General features: G+C 42.1%; 1 protein-coding gene across 5 annotated transcripts in view; it reads left to right on the forward strand.

Moving 5' to 3' along the window:
* Positions 1 to 15,737, forward strand: part of MMP24 (matrix metallopeptidase 24) — a 161,271-nt gene that overhangs the window by 54,457 nt on the left and 91,077 nt on the right. For all 5 annotated transcript variants that reach the window (XM_037915274.2, XM_037915273.2, XM_043527290.1 and 2 more), the window contains exons 3-4: positions 4,892 to 5,008; positions 10,125 to 10,429. In XM_037915274.2, coding sequence (XP_037771202.1) covers positions 4,896 to 5,008; positions 10,125 to 10,429 — 418 coding nt within the window. In that variant the 5' untranslated portion in view covers positions 4,892 to 4,895. The remainder of the gene's footprint in view (positions 1 to 4,891; positions 5,009 to 10,124; positions 10,430 to 15,737) is intronic.

The raw sequence follows: 15,737 nt of genomic DNA on the forward strand, positions 1-15,737 counted from the left end.
GAATTAACCCCTGCAGTCCCAGTGCGGGGCATGCACACCCTGTCACAAGGGGTCAGTGTGTTCCTGTTTTTCTTGGGGAATGTTTTTGTACCATCCCTGATATCAGGATGTTCTGGTACCACTCTTCTGGAATGTGTTTGCGTGAATACTTTGTGCCTAGCACTTCTTAGGAATGTGTGTTTCTGCAATATCAGCCCTGTTCTTGCCAGATTCTGTGAATTTACGAGCAGGCAGAGCCTGAAATCTGCTCACCGCCTGACTTTTGCTAACTTTGCTTTATATCAGCGAAGCTTGCTCACTACTTTAGCTCAGGCCTTATTCCAGGCCTCTGACACAAGGGCTCATATTTCAGGCTCTCTTCCTACTACATCCCCCAACTTTTTGTCTTTTTATGGGGAGGATGTTTACCCATTGTTTCAGAAAAGCATAATGCATGGACTAAAGATGACCCAGTGGGTTTAAATGTTGTTATTTGGCCACCTTACTTTTTTAATTATACATTTATGCCCCATTTGTTTTTTAGCTTATACATTTTTTGTACGACTGATGGACAGATTTTATTTTTTAATTGTTATTCGTTTTTTATAGTGGACCTGGGAATGTTAGGCCCGGGACCATGACTGAGGCGTGGGGTGTAGAGTTGTGCTGTGATAACTTTTGTGTGGCATAAGGAGGCCTTTTTATTTAGTTGGCGATTGATGAGATGGGCTTTGGTTAGGATTATAAATGTATCGAGTTTGTACCTTATAGAATAGTATAGGTATATATACTAATATGTATGAGGGATTATATAATTATTTCCTTAAATAGTTAAATACCAAATATATGCCCTATATAATTTGTGATAAATAATGATATATGAATAATGTTGATAGTTGGTATGCATTCATAGATGTAAATGCATATATAATAATATGCATATGTGTATATGTTTGTACCTTAAATATTTTTATAGGACGCATTTGGTTTAACATACTTCAGAGTATTTAGGTATACAAGTATTTAATAGCCCTTGCAAGCTATATTAGTACAAACAATTACATTTAAAACATTGATAAGCACTTGATTATTTTTATAATGATTATTTATTACTATGGCAGTGTTGATAGCTAGTTTTTTTTTTTTAAGTTGGTGTAATTTAGCTTTTTTGGTTTGATGTTACATGTAGCAACACATTTTTATTAGTGCAATTACTGTTATGGCTTGTATTTTTATTACTATTACACTAAGTGTTTGGACATTGGGTGTGGAGTAACATTTTTTGGGATTGCTGACCAAGGTGTTTTCACCGTTTTTTGCACACTTTCTACTTCTTTTATTTGTTGTTGGATAAGATAAGCTATTTTTGTTTTTTGCCATTAAATTATGTATGTTTAATTGTAGTTGCTTTACTGGGGGAAACAATTTAATTAATAAATGTTGTAGGTTGCCAGGAGGAATAATAATTTTAATGGCAGAGCTGACCAGTTGGCCAAAAGGCATGGTTCTGATTTGGATTGTGCTAGTGACTTGCACACAAAATTCTGTATTGATTGCAGGACAAGTGTTTTCATGTATAGAAAAATTTCAGAGCACATACCACATTTTGTATTTTTACTACCTTATTGACTAACTCATTTTGTACCAATCAGGCCCAGCCTCTTATTGTGTTGTTGCTATTAATTGTAGCATAGGATTTACACAGCTATCCATTACGTTTTGTACAACAAGCCTGATTAATTTTTAAGCCAGTTTTAGTTACTAGGCGCACAGTGGGATAGCGCTGTACATAAGTATCATTTACTGAAGTTTCCACACTGTTGGTATAGTACACTCTGACTGGATTTTGCATTCACCTTGGGATGGCCATTAATGATGTGAAGGCTTTTACCGTTGTTATGATCCAAACTTGAAACCTTATCAAATTTAGCAAATTGTAAAAACACTGGCGCAATATTATTTACTCCTTGCTCCTGTATTTGTTTTAAAATGGCTGTGTGGTCCCGTATTCATGGCCCATCTTGTAATTTTAATTGTAATAAGCTTTGCTTGATGATTTCAATTACTTTATTCCCATAGGCCACATAGGCAACTGTCAGTGAAACATAATTCTTTTCCATGCTGCTAATAATTGACAGGATAGTAGAATTTAGGTGGCTGAACCCTTGAGGAATTGAACATATGTTGTCAATGGTAATTGCATGTTGATTCAGCAATAGGCTGCTTATGCAACAGCAATGCAGTTTATTCAGTTAATTCATTTCTTCTCTGAAAGTGTTTTTTGTAAACTAAGCAATCTGTATAAGTAAACGTGCAATCTTTTCTTTTTAAAATATATCAACTTTGGGTCAACATAAGTAAGGCGGTGTCAGCACTCACACTGCATTGTCTTAAGTACATCAACTGTGGCTCTATGCTGCTGGTGGAGGTGATGTTACTATGTCTACATAAGAGGGGGGCTTACAAGCGGTGGGAGACCAATTTAATTGTAGACACATGCACAACTAAGTTGATGTAACCTGCCTTGCACCATAGCACTAACTGTGTAGTATAGACCAGGCCTTAGTGTTTGTCCAGGCGTGGCCCCAGGTACAAGACGAGGCAGCTGGCTGGAAATGTAGGACAGAATACCTCACTACCTATATCTGGCTTGCATCAGCTATTTTCCTATGGACTGATCTCAGGGACAAGGTATACAGCTTTCCCCATGGGACTTCATTTATAAAGCATTAAAGGAGGCTAATATAATTAATGACAATTCAAAAGGGTTTATGGAAATGGATCCTGTCAAACAAACTTGCTATCTTTTTTTGATGAGATTACAAGTGTGTTTGATAAAGGTAACAATGTTGACGTAAAATACTTAGACTTCTGTAAGTCTAAGTTTGACTTTGTACCACGCAATGTTTTGATTAAAAAACTAGAATGATATAAAATTAACATGGCACATATTAAACTGATTCAAATCTGGCTAACTGATGATCTCAAAATGTAACTGTAAATTGTAAATCATCGAATGGATGTGTTCCCAATGAGGTCCTTCAGGGATCTTGTCCCTTCATATTTAACATTTTGACAATGACCTGGAAGAAAGCATAAAATCATCACGGATAAAGTTCATAGTTGTCACAAAAACTGGGGGAGTGGTAAATAATGAAGTGGACAGATCATTAATAGAGAGCAATCTGGGTCACTTAGTAAACTGGGAGCAAGCAAACAGTATATATTTTAATACAGCTAAATATTAATGTATACATGTAGGAATAAAAAATGTAGGCCATATTTATAGGATGGGGGACTCTGAAAAAGATTTGGGTGTTGTGGTGGATAGTCAGCTGAACATGAGTTCCCAGTTCCATGCTGTGCCAAACGGACTAATGCAATCTTTGGATGCATAAATGGGAATCTCAAGGATGTGTAGAGAAGTTATTTTAACTCTGTATTTGGCACTGGTGCGACTGCTGCTGGAATACTGTGTCCAGTTCTGGGATCCACAATTCAAGAAGGATGTTGAAAAGTTGGAGAAGGTTCAGAGAAGAACCACAAGAATGATTGAAGAATTAGAAAACATGCCTTTATAGGATAGACTCAATCTATTTAGCTTAACAAAGAGAAGGTTAAGGAGTGACTTGATTACAGTCTATACATACCTACATGGGAAACAAATATTTAATAATCTGCTCTTCAGTCTAACACAGGTATAACACTATTGCATACCTGGAAACTGTAGCTAGACAAATTCAGACTGGAAATAAGGCATACATTTTTAACAATGAGAATAGTTAACCAATTTACTAAGGGTCATGTGGATTCTCTGTCACTGACCATTTTTAAATCAAGATTGGACGTTCTTCTATGAATTATTTTGTGGACGTTCTATGGCCTGTATTATTCGGGAGGTCAGACTAGATGATCACAATGGTCTCTTTTGGTCCTTGAATCTATGAATCTGTGATTCAGTCCGTGGACTTTGCAAGAGCTGGTGGATACCCTCAGCTCTTCTAAACAACTATTTGAGGGTATGTCTATGCTTCCTCTGGGAGCAAGCCTTCCAGACTGTGTGGACAGACTCATGTATAGGGATCATGCTACTGTGCGAAAAATAGCTGTGTAGATGTTGCGGAAGCTTGAGACGCCAAGCTCCAACTCAAGCCGCAGCCTCAAAGCAATGTCTACACTGATATTTTTAGCATGCTAGTGAAAGTCCCACTAAGGAAGTCTGTGGACCGAGGCTGAGAAGCTTGGTCAGAGATGCAGTGCAGACATACCCTCAGGGATATAGGTATGCCTTTCTGTGACTGGGGAGGGGGAAAGAAAGAGAGAGAGAGAGAGTATGTGTGTCTGTGTTGTGTGTGTGTGACTAAAATACTGAACTATCAGTCCTCAGCTTCTGTTGAACGAGGTCCAATGGGAATAACTTCCAGCGTAGGCTTTTCACCCTGAACATTCTTGACTACTCCCATTGGTGGTCTTACATCAGTAACTTTCAGCCTCACTCTCTCACTCACATCCTATTTCCCTTCTTTTTTCCCCCTTCTGTCTCCTTCTGCTTCTAGGAATATTTTCCTGTCTCTTCTCAAAATCCATTTGCCATCTGACTTCCCAGAACTAACTCTTATCTCTTTTCCACTTTCCCACAATACACTGTTTTACTTAGCGTGGATAAGAGTTTTTAACGAGACTTTTTTGTCTTTTGGGGAAAGGTGCAAATGGCCTTGATTTATCTTAAAACATTCTCTTTAGTACACTCCTTATATTTTGCAGGACAAGGTCATTCTCCTTTTTCTTGTAAACCCTGGTTCAGACTAAACCGAGAGCCAAACCAATTTTAACGAACAGTAAAAATCACATCTAACTTGTTTCCCAGATTTAACACCTTTTCACCTGTGGGTTATTTTGGACTTTTTTTTAGATGGATGAAGAAGCCTCGATGTGGGGTTCCTGATCATCCCCATATAAGCCATAGCCGAAGGAATAAGCGATATGCATTAACTGGACAAAAATGGAGGCAGAAGCATATAACCTACAGGTATATTCTAATTTTTTTAAGGTGAAGATTAGTTTGATGTAGATTTTATATTGAACTGTGAAAATACATATCGCCTGCTGAACTTTAGAAAAACATGGAAGGTATTTTTTTTTCAAAAGTGCCTAAGTGACTTAGGAGTCTAAATTTCATTTTCAAAATTGTAGGCATTTAGGACCAGATTTTCAAAGGTATTTAGGTCCCATTAGTTAGGTGCCAAACCTGCTTAAATTCTTTTTGACATCTCAGTAAGTGCCTATCAGAATCTTTAGGTGCCTTTGTAAATCTGGCCCTTGTCTTAAATGACATAATCAAAAGCACTACCTAACAATTATTTGTTCCCTACCTGCTTTTTGATTATGTCATTTAAACCCTGAATGCGTTTTAGTGACAGTTTTCCAGAGGTCATACTGAATATTACAAATGGATGTCTTTTCTTTTTGTTCTGTAAAGCACTCAAAAATGTTTTGCCACTATAAAATAATAAACAAATTTCTTATTTTTATATATCTAATATTCCAAGTATGTATCAAGTCCAGAGTCACAATGAACTCTGCCAGGAATTTTCTGCAAACATTTTATGATATTTGTATTAAAACTAAGTGAGGTATTGAAATCATTGGATTTAGCTGAAAGGAGTTTCAGTCTAACTTTTACTTTTTACAGGCTACACAAACTTAGTGAAAACATTTCTAAAATTATCTATATTGGGTAACTTCATGATAATGGAACTATAGAAAAATACCTAGTAATTGTTAATGGTGAATTATCATCCAAAGGAGATGCTTCTAATCAAGTCCTGCAGGCATCTGTTCTTGGCATGAAACTTGTTGCTGGTAAAGTTTGCAGATGGCAGAAAAATTGGTGGAATGGTAAATAATGATAAAGACAGATCAGACAGAGTATTTTAATACAGTCAGATGCAAGGTCCTCTATCTAGGAACAAAGAATATAAGTCACACTTACAGGATGCAGAATGGTAGCCATGTTAGTCTGTATCAGCAAAAAGAATGAGGAGTACTTGTGGCACTTTAGAGACTAACCAATTTATTTGAGCATAAGCTTTCGTGGACTAAAGCCCACTTCATCAGATGCATGCAGTGGAAAGTACAGTAGGAAGATATATATATATACACACAGAGAACATGAAAAAATGGGGGTTCCCATACCAACTCTTAAGGATGGGGAACTATATCCTGGAAAGCAGTGACTTGGAAAAGGACTTAGGAATCATGGTAGAAACCAATTGAACATGAGGTCCCAGTGAAATGCTGTAGCTAAGGCCTGGTCTACACTGGGGAGGATCGATCTAAGTTACGCAACTTCAGCTATGTGTATCTACTTCAGTGTCTTCACTGTGGTAGGTCGATTGCTGATGCTCCCCCGTCGACTCCACCTGCTAATGGGATTCTTGGATGTGTAAGCAGGGGAGTGTCAAGTAGTAGTAGGGAGGGCATATTGCTATTGTATGCAGCATTAGTGAGAGCGTTCCTGGAATACAGCGTCCATTGGATCCAGGATTTGGAGTGAAGATTAAGAGCTAGTCATGTTGAGTTTGAGCTGATGGCTAGACATCCACGAGGAGATGTTGGAGAGACAGGCTGAGATTTTAATTTTTGGACCGAAGGAGGAATAAAGATGTAGATTTTTAATCCCTGAGCATAGACATGCTTGTTGAATTTGTATTTACTGATGAGATTACCCAGAGATAAGGTGTAGTAGGAGAAGAGAAGAGGACCAAGGAAAGAGCCATGAAGAGCCTTCACAGAAAGCTGGAGGGAGGATGAGGAGGATCCCCTGAAGGATGCACTGAAGGAGTGATTAGAGAGGTAAGAGGAGAACAGCAGAGGGTGGAGTCATAGAAGCCAAGGGAGGACAAGATTTCCAGAAGAAAAGCATGGGCAACTGTATGAAAGGCAGCCGACAGGTCAAGTAGAATGAGGATGTAGCACTGATTTTGAGTTTTGGCCAGGAAGAGGTCATTAGAGACTTTGGCAAGAGTGGTTCTTCTTCGAGTGCTTGCTCGTGTCCATTCCATTGTAGGTGTGTGTGCTTGCCACATGCACCAGTTCCGGAAATTTTTCCCTCAGTGATATCTGTAGGAGACTGGCTCTGGTGCCCTCTGGAGTGGCGCCCATATGGTGCGGTATAAGGGGCGCCGCTGGCTCCCACCACCCTCAGTTCCTTCCTACCACCAGTGATGGTGCTGGAACATCTCTTGCTTTGGCAAGCCTTCTCGTTCTGAATCCGTTGAGATGAACTTTTCTCTGTAAATAGTTAAAAGTTGTTAGTAGTTTCCCTTAGTGTAGTTAGTTAGTTAGTCCTGGACAGGACTCAGCGTGGGGATGGGGCATGCCCTGATCCCGAGGCTTCAAACCCTGTGATTGCTGCAAAAAACCGATGCCCATCGGCAATCCTCATAGTAGCTGTCTGAGGTGCCTGGGCGAGACCCATATCAGTGACAAGGGTCAGATCTGCAAGGGGTTGAAACTTCGGACAAAGAAGGAGCGAGACATACGTCTCCGGGTGCTCCTTATGGAATCTGCGCTAGCACCAACACCGGAGCCATCCAGATCGGACTCTGCTCCTAGTATCGCGGCATTGGTCTGGAGCACTCTGCCGGTGCCATCTTCGGACCGACGCTGATTCCCTCTCCCCAGCACCGGCCAGGAAGCAAAGAAAGGCCGGGAGGGGACAATCTCCGACATCCTGTAAAGGGAAGGAGGGGGCCAGAGAGGAGCAAGGACCCATGAAGGGCAGCTCCTCACCTCCCTACGGGAGTCGAGCCCCAGCTCAGATCGAGTGGGTTAGCCCATCCTGAGACGTGCCTGCCACCCTGGAGAGCGATGCGGTCCTCCAGCACCTGGACATGCCATCGACGTCCGAGGTCCTGCAGGCGACACAGGATATCTTAGTGTGCCATGGGACCTTTCCAGCAGTCGCCAGCTGTGTGGCACTGCTCTCCTCCTCAGTGAGTGTCCTGCCAGTGCTTGCCTGCGCAGAACTGCCAGGCCTCAGACATAGGGAGGCTGGGCTGAAGGAGCCTTCATTGGTCTTCGGACTCGGGGCACCGTTCGCAGGGCTTGAGACGCAGATCGCCGGTGACTTGGCGCAGGCCCATGGAGGTTTGCCCATCCCTGTAGCCCCGATACCAGGACTGACCTAGCTGCTCATCGAGTGTGTGGCACCGCTCCAGGAACACAAGCCAATGGTCCCAAGAGCCTTGTTATTGGTCGCTCCCCACCTTGATGACCAACTCGCTCCTGTTCCTGCTCAATGGACTGGCATCACTTAAGGCACAGGGACTCATCACACTCGGACAGATCCCTGTTGCAGCACCGGGATCAGCACCGTCACAACCAGGACGAACGATTGGCACCATCCTGGTCTCCCAGACATGATCCCTCTTCTTCGGACTCCAGTACCGAACAGGAGTCCACACCAGCAGGCCACGGCCCTGCACTGGGGATACCCACTCTAAAGGCGGCACCGCCCATTGCATCATGCCCCAGGGCCAGTGGCTGGCCCCCTGGTACCCTTGGGGGTTCCCACAGCCCTCACAAGGGCTCACGTCGGCCTCAGGGGCCTCAGCTAAACCATCAGCCACGGTCTCCCGCCCACCGCAGACTTCATAACCCTACCTTAGGGGAGTCAGTTAGTATGCATTTATTTCATAGATAAGCTAACTCAAAAGCTGCACAGCTCAAGCTGAGTTGGGCCCAGAGTACGAGTCTCTAAAATTGCCTTATCAGATTTGTCCTGCTGCCTTGCAGAATGAGAGTGAAAAATCATATGGTAAGCTGTAATGTCTGGATCCATTGTTCTAACCACCGGAGCACAGCCTGCTCCCAGAGTCAGGAATAGAACTCATTGGGAAATGGTATATTATGCCCCCTTTAGGAACTTGCTCATATAAAGGATAACAGTGTGCTTCTGCTTCTCGTTATTCCTATAGCTTGAGTGGCTGAGGCTTTTTCTATAGCTCTGAAAGTCTTGGGTTCAGACTTTGCTGCTGTCCCATGGGAGAAGAAAACATAGTATATGATCGTGTCAGTAAAGACTGCAACTTAATCCACATGCCAAGGGGCTGAACAGGTTATACAAGTGTCCATAATACTGGCATTTTCAGAGTAATCAATGCTTTATTTGACAGCCTTGATAGTATCTTGAGAATTTTTTGTATATTATACATATATATGACCCCCATCTTAAATTAGCATTTATTTAAGGGGTAGATGCCTCGAGACATTGAGCTACAGAGCCTTTCATAGGTAGGTCACCATTTTGAATGCAGCCTCTCCCAGGGGAGTTGTTCACCACTGCACTTGGTGCTAGTTGGCAGACTCAGCAGAGAAGCCATGGAGACTTAACTGCCCCTGTGCCTCTGAGAAGCAGGCCTGGTGATACAGTATCTGGAAAGCTTGCACTGTTGTTGCCCTGCACGCAAACTGAGGACTACATTTTCCAGGGTTCACAAGCTGGCACCTTTTGCCAGCACTAAATCCGGAGCATTTTTAAAAAGGAAGTTTGGGGTTATATACAAGTTATTTGTAAATAAACAAATTAGTTCATGAAATATTTTTCATAAAATGTCACACATGGAATTGCACAAAATTTGGCAGCTGTGTCACACTGGTGAGTTTTTACTCACTCAAGGAGTCTCATGGGTTTCATTTGAACTACTATGAGTAAAGGAGATCAGTCAGGCTCAGTAATATAGTGATGAGTATGCTGCTTAGAAAGAATTTAAGGGCCAGTTTCTTATACACTTGCCTACATTTTTGCAGGATAATAGCAGACACATAAATTTACCTGCAATAATTTTCACTTTCAAATTCTACATCTAAGTCTCTAATTTGTGAATGTAATCAGGCATTCAGGGCCTGACGCAACATCCACTGAAGTCAAGGAAGGATTCCCGTTAGCTTCAGTGGGCTTTGGATGAGGGCTAAAACTGACCTAAATTGCAGGTGCAAATAGTTGCGGGTACAGTTATGTGCCTGCAGAAATGGAGACTCTATTCAGTTTTGCCTATGTGCAAGAATGGCTAGCTGTTGTAATAGGAAGACTTGAATAGGATGTGTGCCTTTAATCAATCCTTCTCTTCTCATTTACACAGTGTTCACAACCACACCCCCAAGGTTGGAGAGCTTGATACAAGGAGAGCCATTCGTCAGGCATTTGATGTTTGGCAGAGAGTGACGCCACTAACCTTTGAAGAGGTCCCTTATCATGAAGTTAAAAGTGACAGGAAGGAAGCAGATATTATGATATTTTTTGCTTCTGGTTTCCATGGAGACAGTTCTCCATTTGATGGAGAAGGTGGATTCCTAGCCCATGCTTACTTTCCTGGACCAGGAATAGGAGGAGATACTCACTTCGATTCAGATGAGCCATGGACTTTGGGAAATTCTAATCATGATGGTAAGATTGCAGGTCAAATGTTTAAAACAAGAACAAGCTGAATGTAAACTCAACAATAGGCTTTTAGTGGGGGAAATGGCAGGTTAGTGGAGCCCTCTTCTTCCAGAGATTGGCCCCAGTTAAAAAGAAATGCACTCCCTCTTAAATGCACAAGTCCCTGATGTGTGTGCACATATTAGAGGTTTATGCACCTTCTCACCTATATGCACATGAATGAATGTATTTAGGAGTGAGCAAAAATGTGTGTATACTTAGCTGTGCAGGTCTTTGAAGATTTGGGCCACTATCTCTGCAGAGATGATTGTCCCTTAGGGGAGGAAGGTGGTATGAGTGCTGAAGAAAGAGAGGCAAAGTTGGCATCCCTATCCCAAGCCGACTGAGATGCTGAGTGTGCTCAGCAAAGACAGTGATGCAGTTGCTCAGCAGGGAGTGCAGAGGTAAGAAAGCAGAAAAAGGTTTCAGTTGTAAGTTTCATAATTTTTTACTTAATTTCTAATTTCCCAAATATTATTTTGGCCTGAAATTTCCTATGTTGAGTTTCAGGCCAGAAGAGAGGGTTTGTTGGCTAGTCTAAAGATGCTTGTTGGGAATAAGGAAAACTGTCTTTTGAGTATTAACCAGTGAAGAGATTTTGTGTGCTTTTGGGTTTTATCTTCCCTTCCAATAACCCCAAACACTTGCTTTTTTATTTTCAGACCTTTTCTTCAGTGGGAGCATGGGTCTTTCACAAGTTGAAAAAGAGTGTTAAGCTATTTTAACTGAACGCTAAATGATACATAAGACTCCAATTACAGATCCATGTGCATGGAGAAGATCATGGATTCAGAACAATTCCTAGAAAAAAATGCATTGTCAAGATAAAGTTATGCTTGTAAATAAAGATTAGTTAATTTTAAACACTATTAGAGCATTGTAGCTTAAAAGAAACATGTTTAATACCAGGAATTTGGAGTTCTGTGAAGGGTCATCACCATAGTATCAAAGTGCCTGAGTTAAGGTGTAATGTCCCCTCAGTGCAGGATCTGTTCACCTTTAAAGGGTAGTCTGTTCCTCCCTTACTGTGTCACTCAGTTGGTATTCCCCCTCACTGTAGGCTCTCTCTTTCGGTATGTTTTCTTCATAAGTGCTATTGCCAGAGTTTGGAGCAGTTTCACTTTGGTAGGGGCTTTCTCCCCATGTGGCTGAATGTTATCCCTTTCATTAAAAGAACAGGAGTACTTGTGGCACCTTAAAGACTAACAAATTTATTAGAGCATAAGCTTTCGTGGGCTAAAACCCACTTCATCGGATGCATTCAGTGGAAAATACAGTAGGAAAATATAGATATACACAGAGAACATGAAAAAATGGGTGTTGCCATACACACTATAATGAGAGTGATCAATTAAGGTGAGCTATTATCAGCAGGAGAAAAAACCCTTATCCTGCTGATAATAGCTCACCTTAATTGATCACTCTCGTTATAGTGTATATGGCAACACCCATTTTTTCATGTTCTCTGTGTATTGTGACAGGGTCGGGCCAGATGGCTATAGGAGAGTAATAAAAGGCAGATATATTAGCCCCAGGCTAAGTAGGTCCCTTTTCCCTGGGTAAGGGAACAGGGAAGGTTCCAGAACAATCAGGAACCTTCTGGAGACAATTAAGACAGACAGGCTGATTAGAACACCTGCAGCCAATCAAGAAGCTGCTAGAATCAATTAAGAAAGGCTAATCAGGGCACCTGGGTTTTAAAAAGGAGCTCACTTCAGTTTGTGGTGTGCGTGTGAAGAGCTGGGAGCAAGAGGCACTAGGAGCTGAGAGTGAGAACGCGGACTGTTGGAGGACTGAGGTGTACAAGCATTATCAGACACCAGGAGGAAGGTCCTATGGTGAGGATAAAGAAGGTGTTGGGAGGAGGCCATGGGGAAGTAGCCCAGGGAGTTGTAGCTGTCGCACAGCTGTTCCAGGAGGCACTCTAGACAGCTGCATTCCACAGGGCCCTGAGCTGGAACCCGGAGTAGAGGGCAGACCTGGGTTCCCCCCAAATCCTCCCAACTCCTGGTCAGACACAGGAGGAGTCGACCTGGACTGTGGGTTTAGAAAAACGGCCAAACTGAGAGCTGCCGTGAAGCTCCAAGGCGAGCAAATCCGCCAATAAGCGCAAGACCCACCAAGGTAGAGCAGGAACTTTGTCACAGTATATCTATATCTTCCTACTGTATTTTCCACCGCATGCATCCGATGAAGTGGGTTTTAGCCCATGAAAGCTTATGCTCAAATAAATTTGTTAGTCTCTAAGGTGCCACAAGTACTCCTCTTTATTTTTGCTGATACAGACTAACACAGCTACCACTCTGAAACCTGTGTATGATATTGATTCTTTCTTAACACTGACTACAGGAGGAACCCATTTAGTCCATGCAGTATTGTTAAGCTAGTGCGCATGAGCCTGGTTTAACAACTGTTTTTGGCTGGCGTACCTGTAGCTTTTTTGCTTTTCACCTGTCTCACCCTCAACAGTTTTAACAAGTTGACAGTAACATGCAGTTGTTGTCCAACCAGAAGAAATGTGGGGGACTCTTCAGTAAGAGTAGGAGTACTTGTGGCACCTTAGAGACTAACCAATTTATTTGAGCATAAGCTTTCGTGAGCTACAGCTCACTTCATTGGATGCATAAAATGGAAAGTACAGTGAGGAGATTTTATATACACACAGACCATGAAAAAATACACATTGTAAGGAGAGTGATCACTTAAGATGAGCAGCAGGAGAGTGGGGTGGGGGGAGAGAAAACCTTTTGAAGTGATAATCAAGGTGGGCCATTTCCAGCACATTTCCAGGAGTTAACAAGAACGTTTGAGGAACAGTGGGGTTCCTGGGGGGCGAGGGGAGGAATAAACAAGGGGAAATAGTTTTACTTAATATAATGACTCAACCACTCCCAGTCTCTATTCAAGCCTAAGTTAATTGTATCCAATTTGCAAATTAATTCCAATTCAGCAGTCTCTCGTTGGAGTCTGTTTTCGAAGTCTTTTTGTTGAAGGATAGTCACTTTGAGATCAGAAATCGAGTGACCAGAGAGATTGAAGTGTTCTCCGACTGGTTTATGAATGTTATAATTCTTGACATCTGATTTGTGTCCATTTATTCTTCTACATAGAGACTGTCCAGTTTCCCCAATGTACATGGCAGAGGGGCATGGCTGGCACATGATGGCATATATCACATTGGTAAATGTGCAGGTGAACGAGCCTCTGATAGTGTGGCTGATGTGATTAGGCCCTATGATGATGTCCCCTGAATAGATATGTGGACACAGTTGGCAACGGGCTTTGTTGCAAAGATAGGTTCCTGGGTGAGTGGTTCTGTTGTGTGGTGTGTGGTTGCTGGTGAATATTTGCTTCAGGTTGGGGGGCTGTCTGTAGGCAAGGATTGGCCTGTCTCCCAAGATTTGTGAGAGTGATGGGTCATCCTTCAGGATAGGTTGTAGATCCTTGATAATGCGTTGGAGAGGTTTTAGTTGGGGGCTGAAGGTGACGGCTAGTGGCGTTCTGTTATTTTCTTTGTTGGGCCTGTCCTGTAGTAGGTGACTTCTGGGTACTCTTCTGGCTCCGTCAGTCTTTTTCTTCACTTCAGCAGGTGGGTATTGTAGCTGTAAGAATGCTTGATAGAGATCTTATAGGTGTTTGTACATCTCATCTTAAGTGATCACTCTCCTTACAATGTGTATTTTTTCATGGTCTGTGTATATATAAAATCTCCTCACTGTACTTTCCACTTTATGCATCCGATGAAGTGAGCTGTAGCTCATGAAAGCTTATGCTCAAATAAATTGGTTAGTCTCTAAGGTTCCACAAGTACTCCTTTTCTTTTTGCGAATACAGACTAACACGGCTGCTACTCTGAAACCTTTCAGTAAGAGTGCAAACTGTGTTTCAAATTCAGTAAAGAAAGAATTAGTCATTTCTGAATAGATGACATTTCATGTGAAGAACACAAGACTTCTTTGGTTTTTCTCACAGGACACAAAAACTGTGGTCCATTTGAATTAATTAGCTAGCTAAACATTTAATGCAGTTTCTGGATAGTTCACATGCTAGGTGTAGGGGCTGTCAGACAGATTCCAGTTTCTGGCCACTATGGCTAAGCATTTATGTCCATTCAGAACATGAGTCCCTCAAAAGAGCCAGTAAAAATCCACATAGAAGTGCTTCCATGTTTTCTCAGACCATGACTGAATACTGGGGTGCCCTGTATATTCTTTACCTTCTGACATGACAATCAAGCCTTCTTCTCAGTAGTATGAGCCAACCTAGGCCATCAAAAGTGACTGATTATTTTCCTTCATAGTCACCATTCCATATTGTGTAACATGAGGCTTTAGAGTTATAAAACCGGAGGGAAATATACATTGTTCATATTGTTATTTTATCATGTGTTTAACTTGGTGTCAGCCCTTCCCATTCACATTGAAAAGTGACAATATAATTAAGAATTGTATTTGGCAAGTTAAAAAGACTGAAGTGAAGAGGCACACAGTAGAAAGTCCCTAACACCAGGCTGGGTTAGCATTTTCCAGTGTTAAGCTGTTTTATGGGCTGCTGTTTTTCCTTATTTTGATGGCCACATACTACAACCAGGGTGCATTGCGCCAAACCAAGATATAGTTGTTTAATCATATTTAGCTTACATTTTTATTATTGATTGTTTCCGTATTATTAGTGTTAGTGTTGCAGTTATAGGACTACTGCCCTCTGTCCCCTTTCTGATTACTCTTGAGTTAATCCAGTTCAAGTCTTAGGTGGAATCTCATGATTTTCTTTGAGTAGTGTCCCTGTGGGTGCACCACTGTAGGTGTGCTTGCGTCCTTACGCTGCTGATCAGAGAACTTCGCTAGCAGTGTCCATGAGGCCCAGCTAGCTAGTGTGTGCTGGCTAACCCCGCTCAGTTACTTCTCAACCGCCCCTGGCTAGAGACAGAGCTAGTCACGGTCCGTTAAGACCGTTGGTTTCACTTTTTGCATTTCTGTAGTTAGTCTCCTTGTACTTAGTTGTAGTTTCGGCTCCTTTCTTGTCAGCTGGCACAGCTGTGAGACCACATGCCAGGCTTCACATGTGAAGCCTTGAGATGTGGTTCAGCTCAATTTACAGACCAGAGACAGATTGGACAAACCCCTGTCACTATCCACCAGGGTCAAAAACTCCTTAGACTGGTGGAAGGACCCAGCCAATGTTTGCAAAGGGATCCCCTTCTCGCACCCTCCCCCCGTCATTGCTTCTCACCACTGACTCATCACTCACAGGGTGGGGCGCACATCTTAACAGT

This window comes from Chelonia mydas, chromosome 13, assembly GCF_015237465.2.
Source record: "Chelonia mydas isolate rCheMyd1 chromosome 13, rCheMyd1.pri.v2, whole genome shotgun sequence".
In the NCBI taxonomy this organism is placed as follows: Eukaryota; Metazoa; Chordata; order Testudines; family Cheloniidae; genus Chelonia; species Chelonia mydas.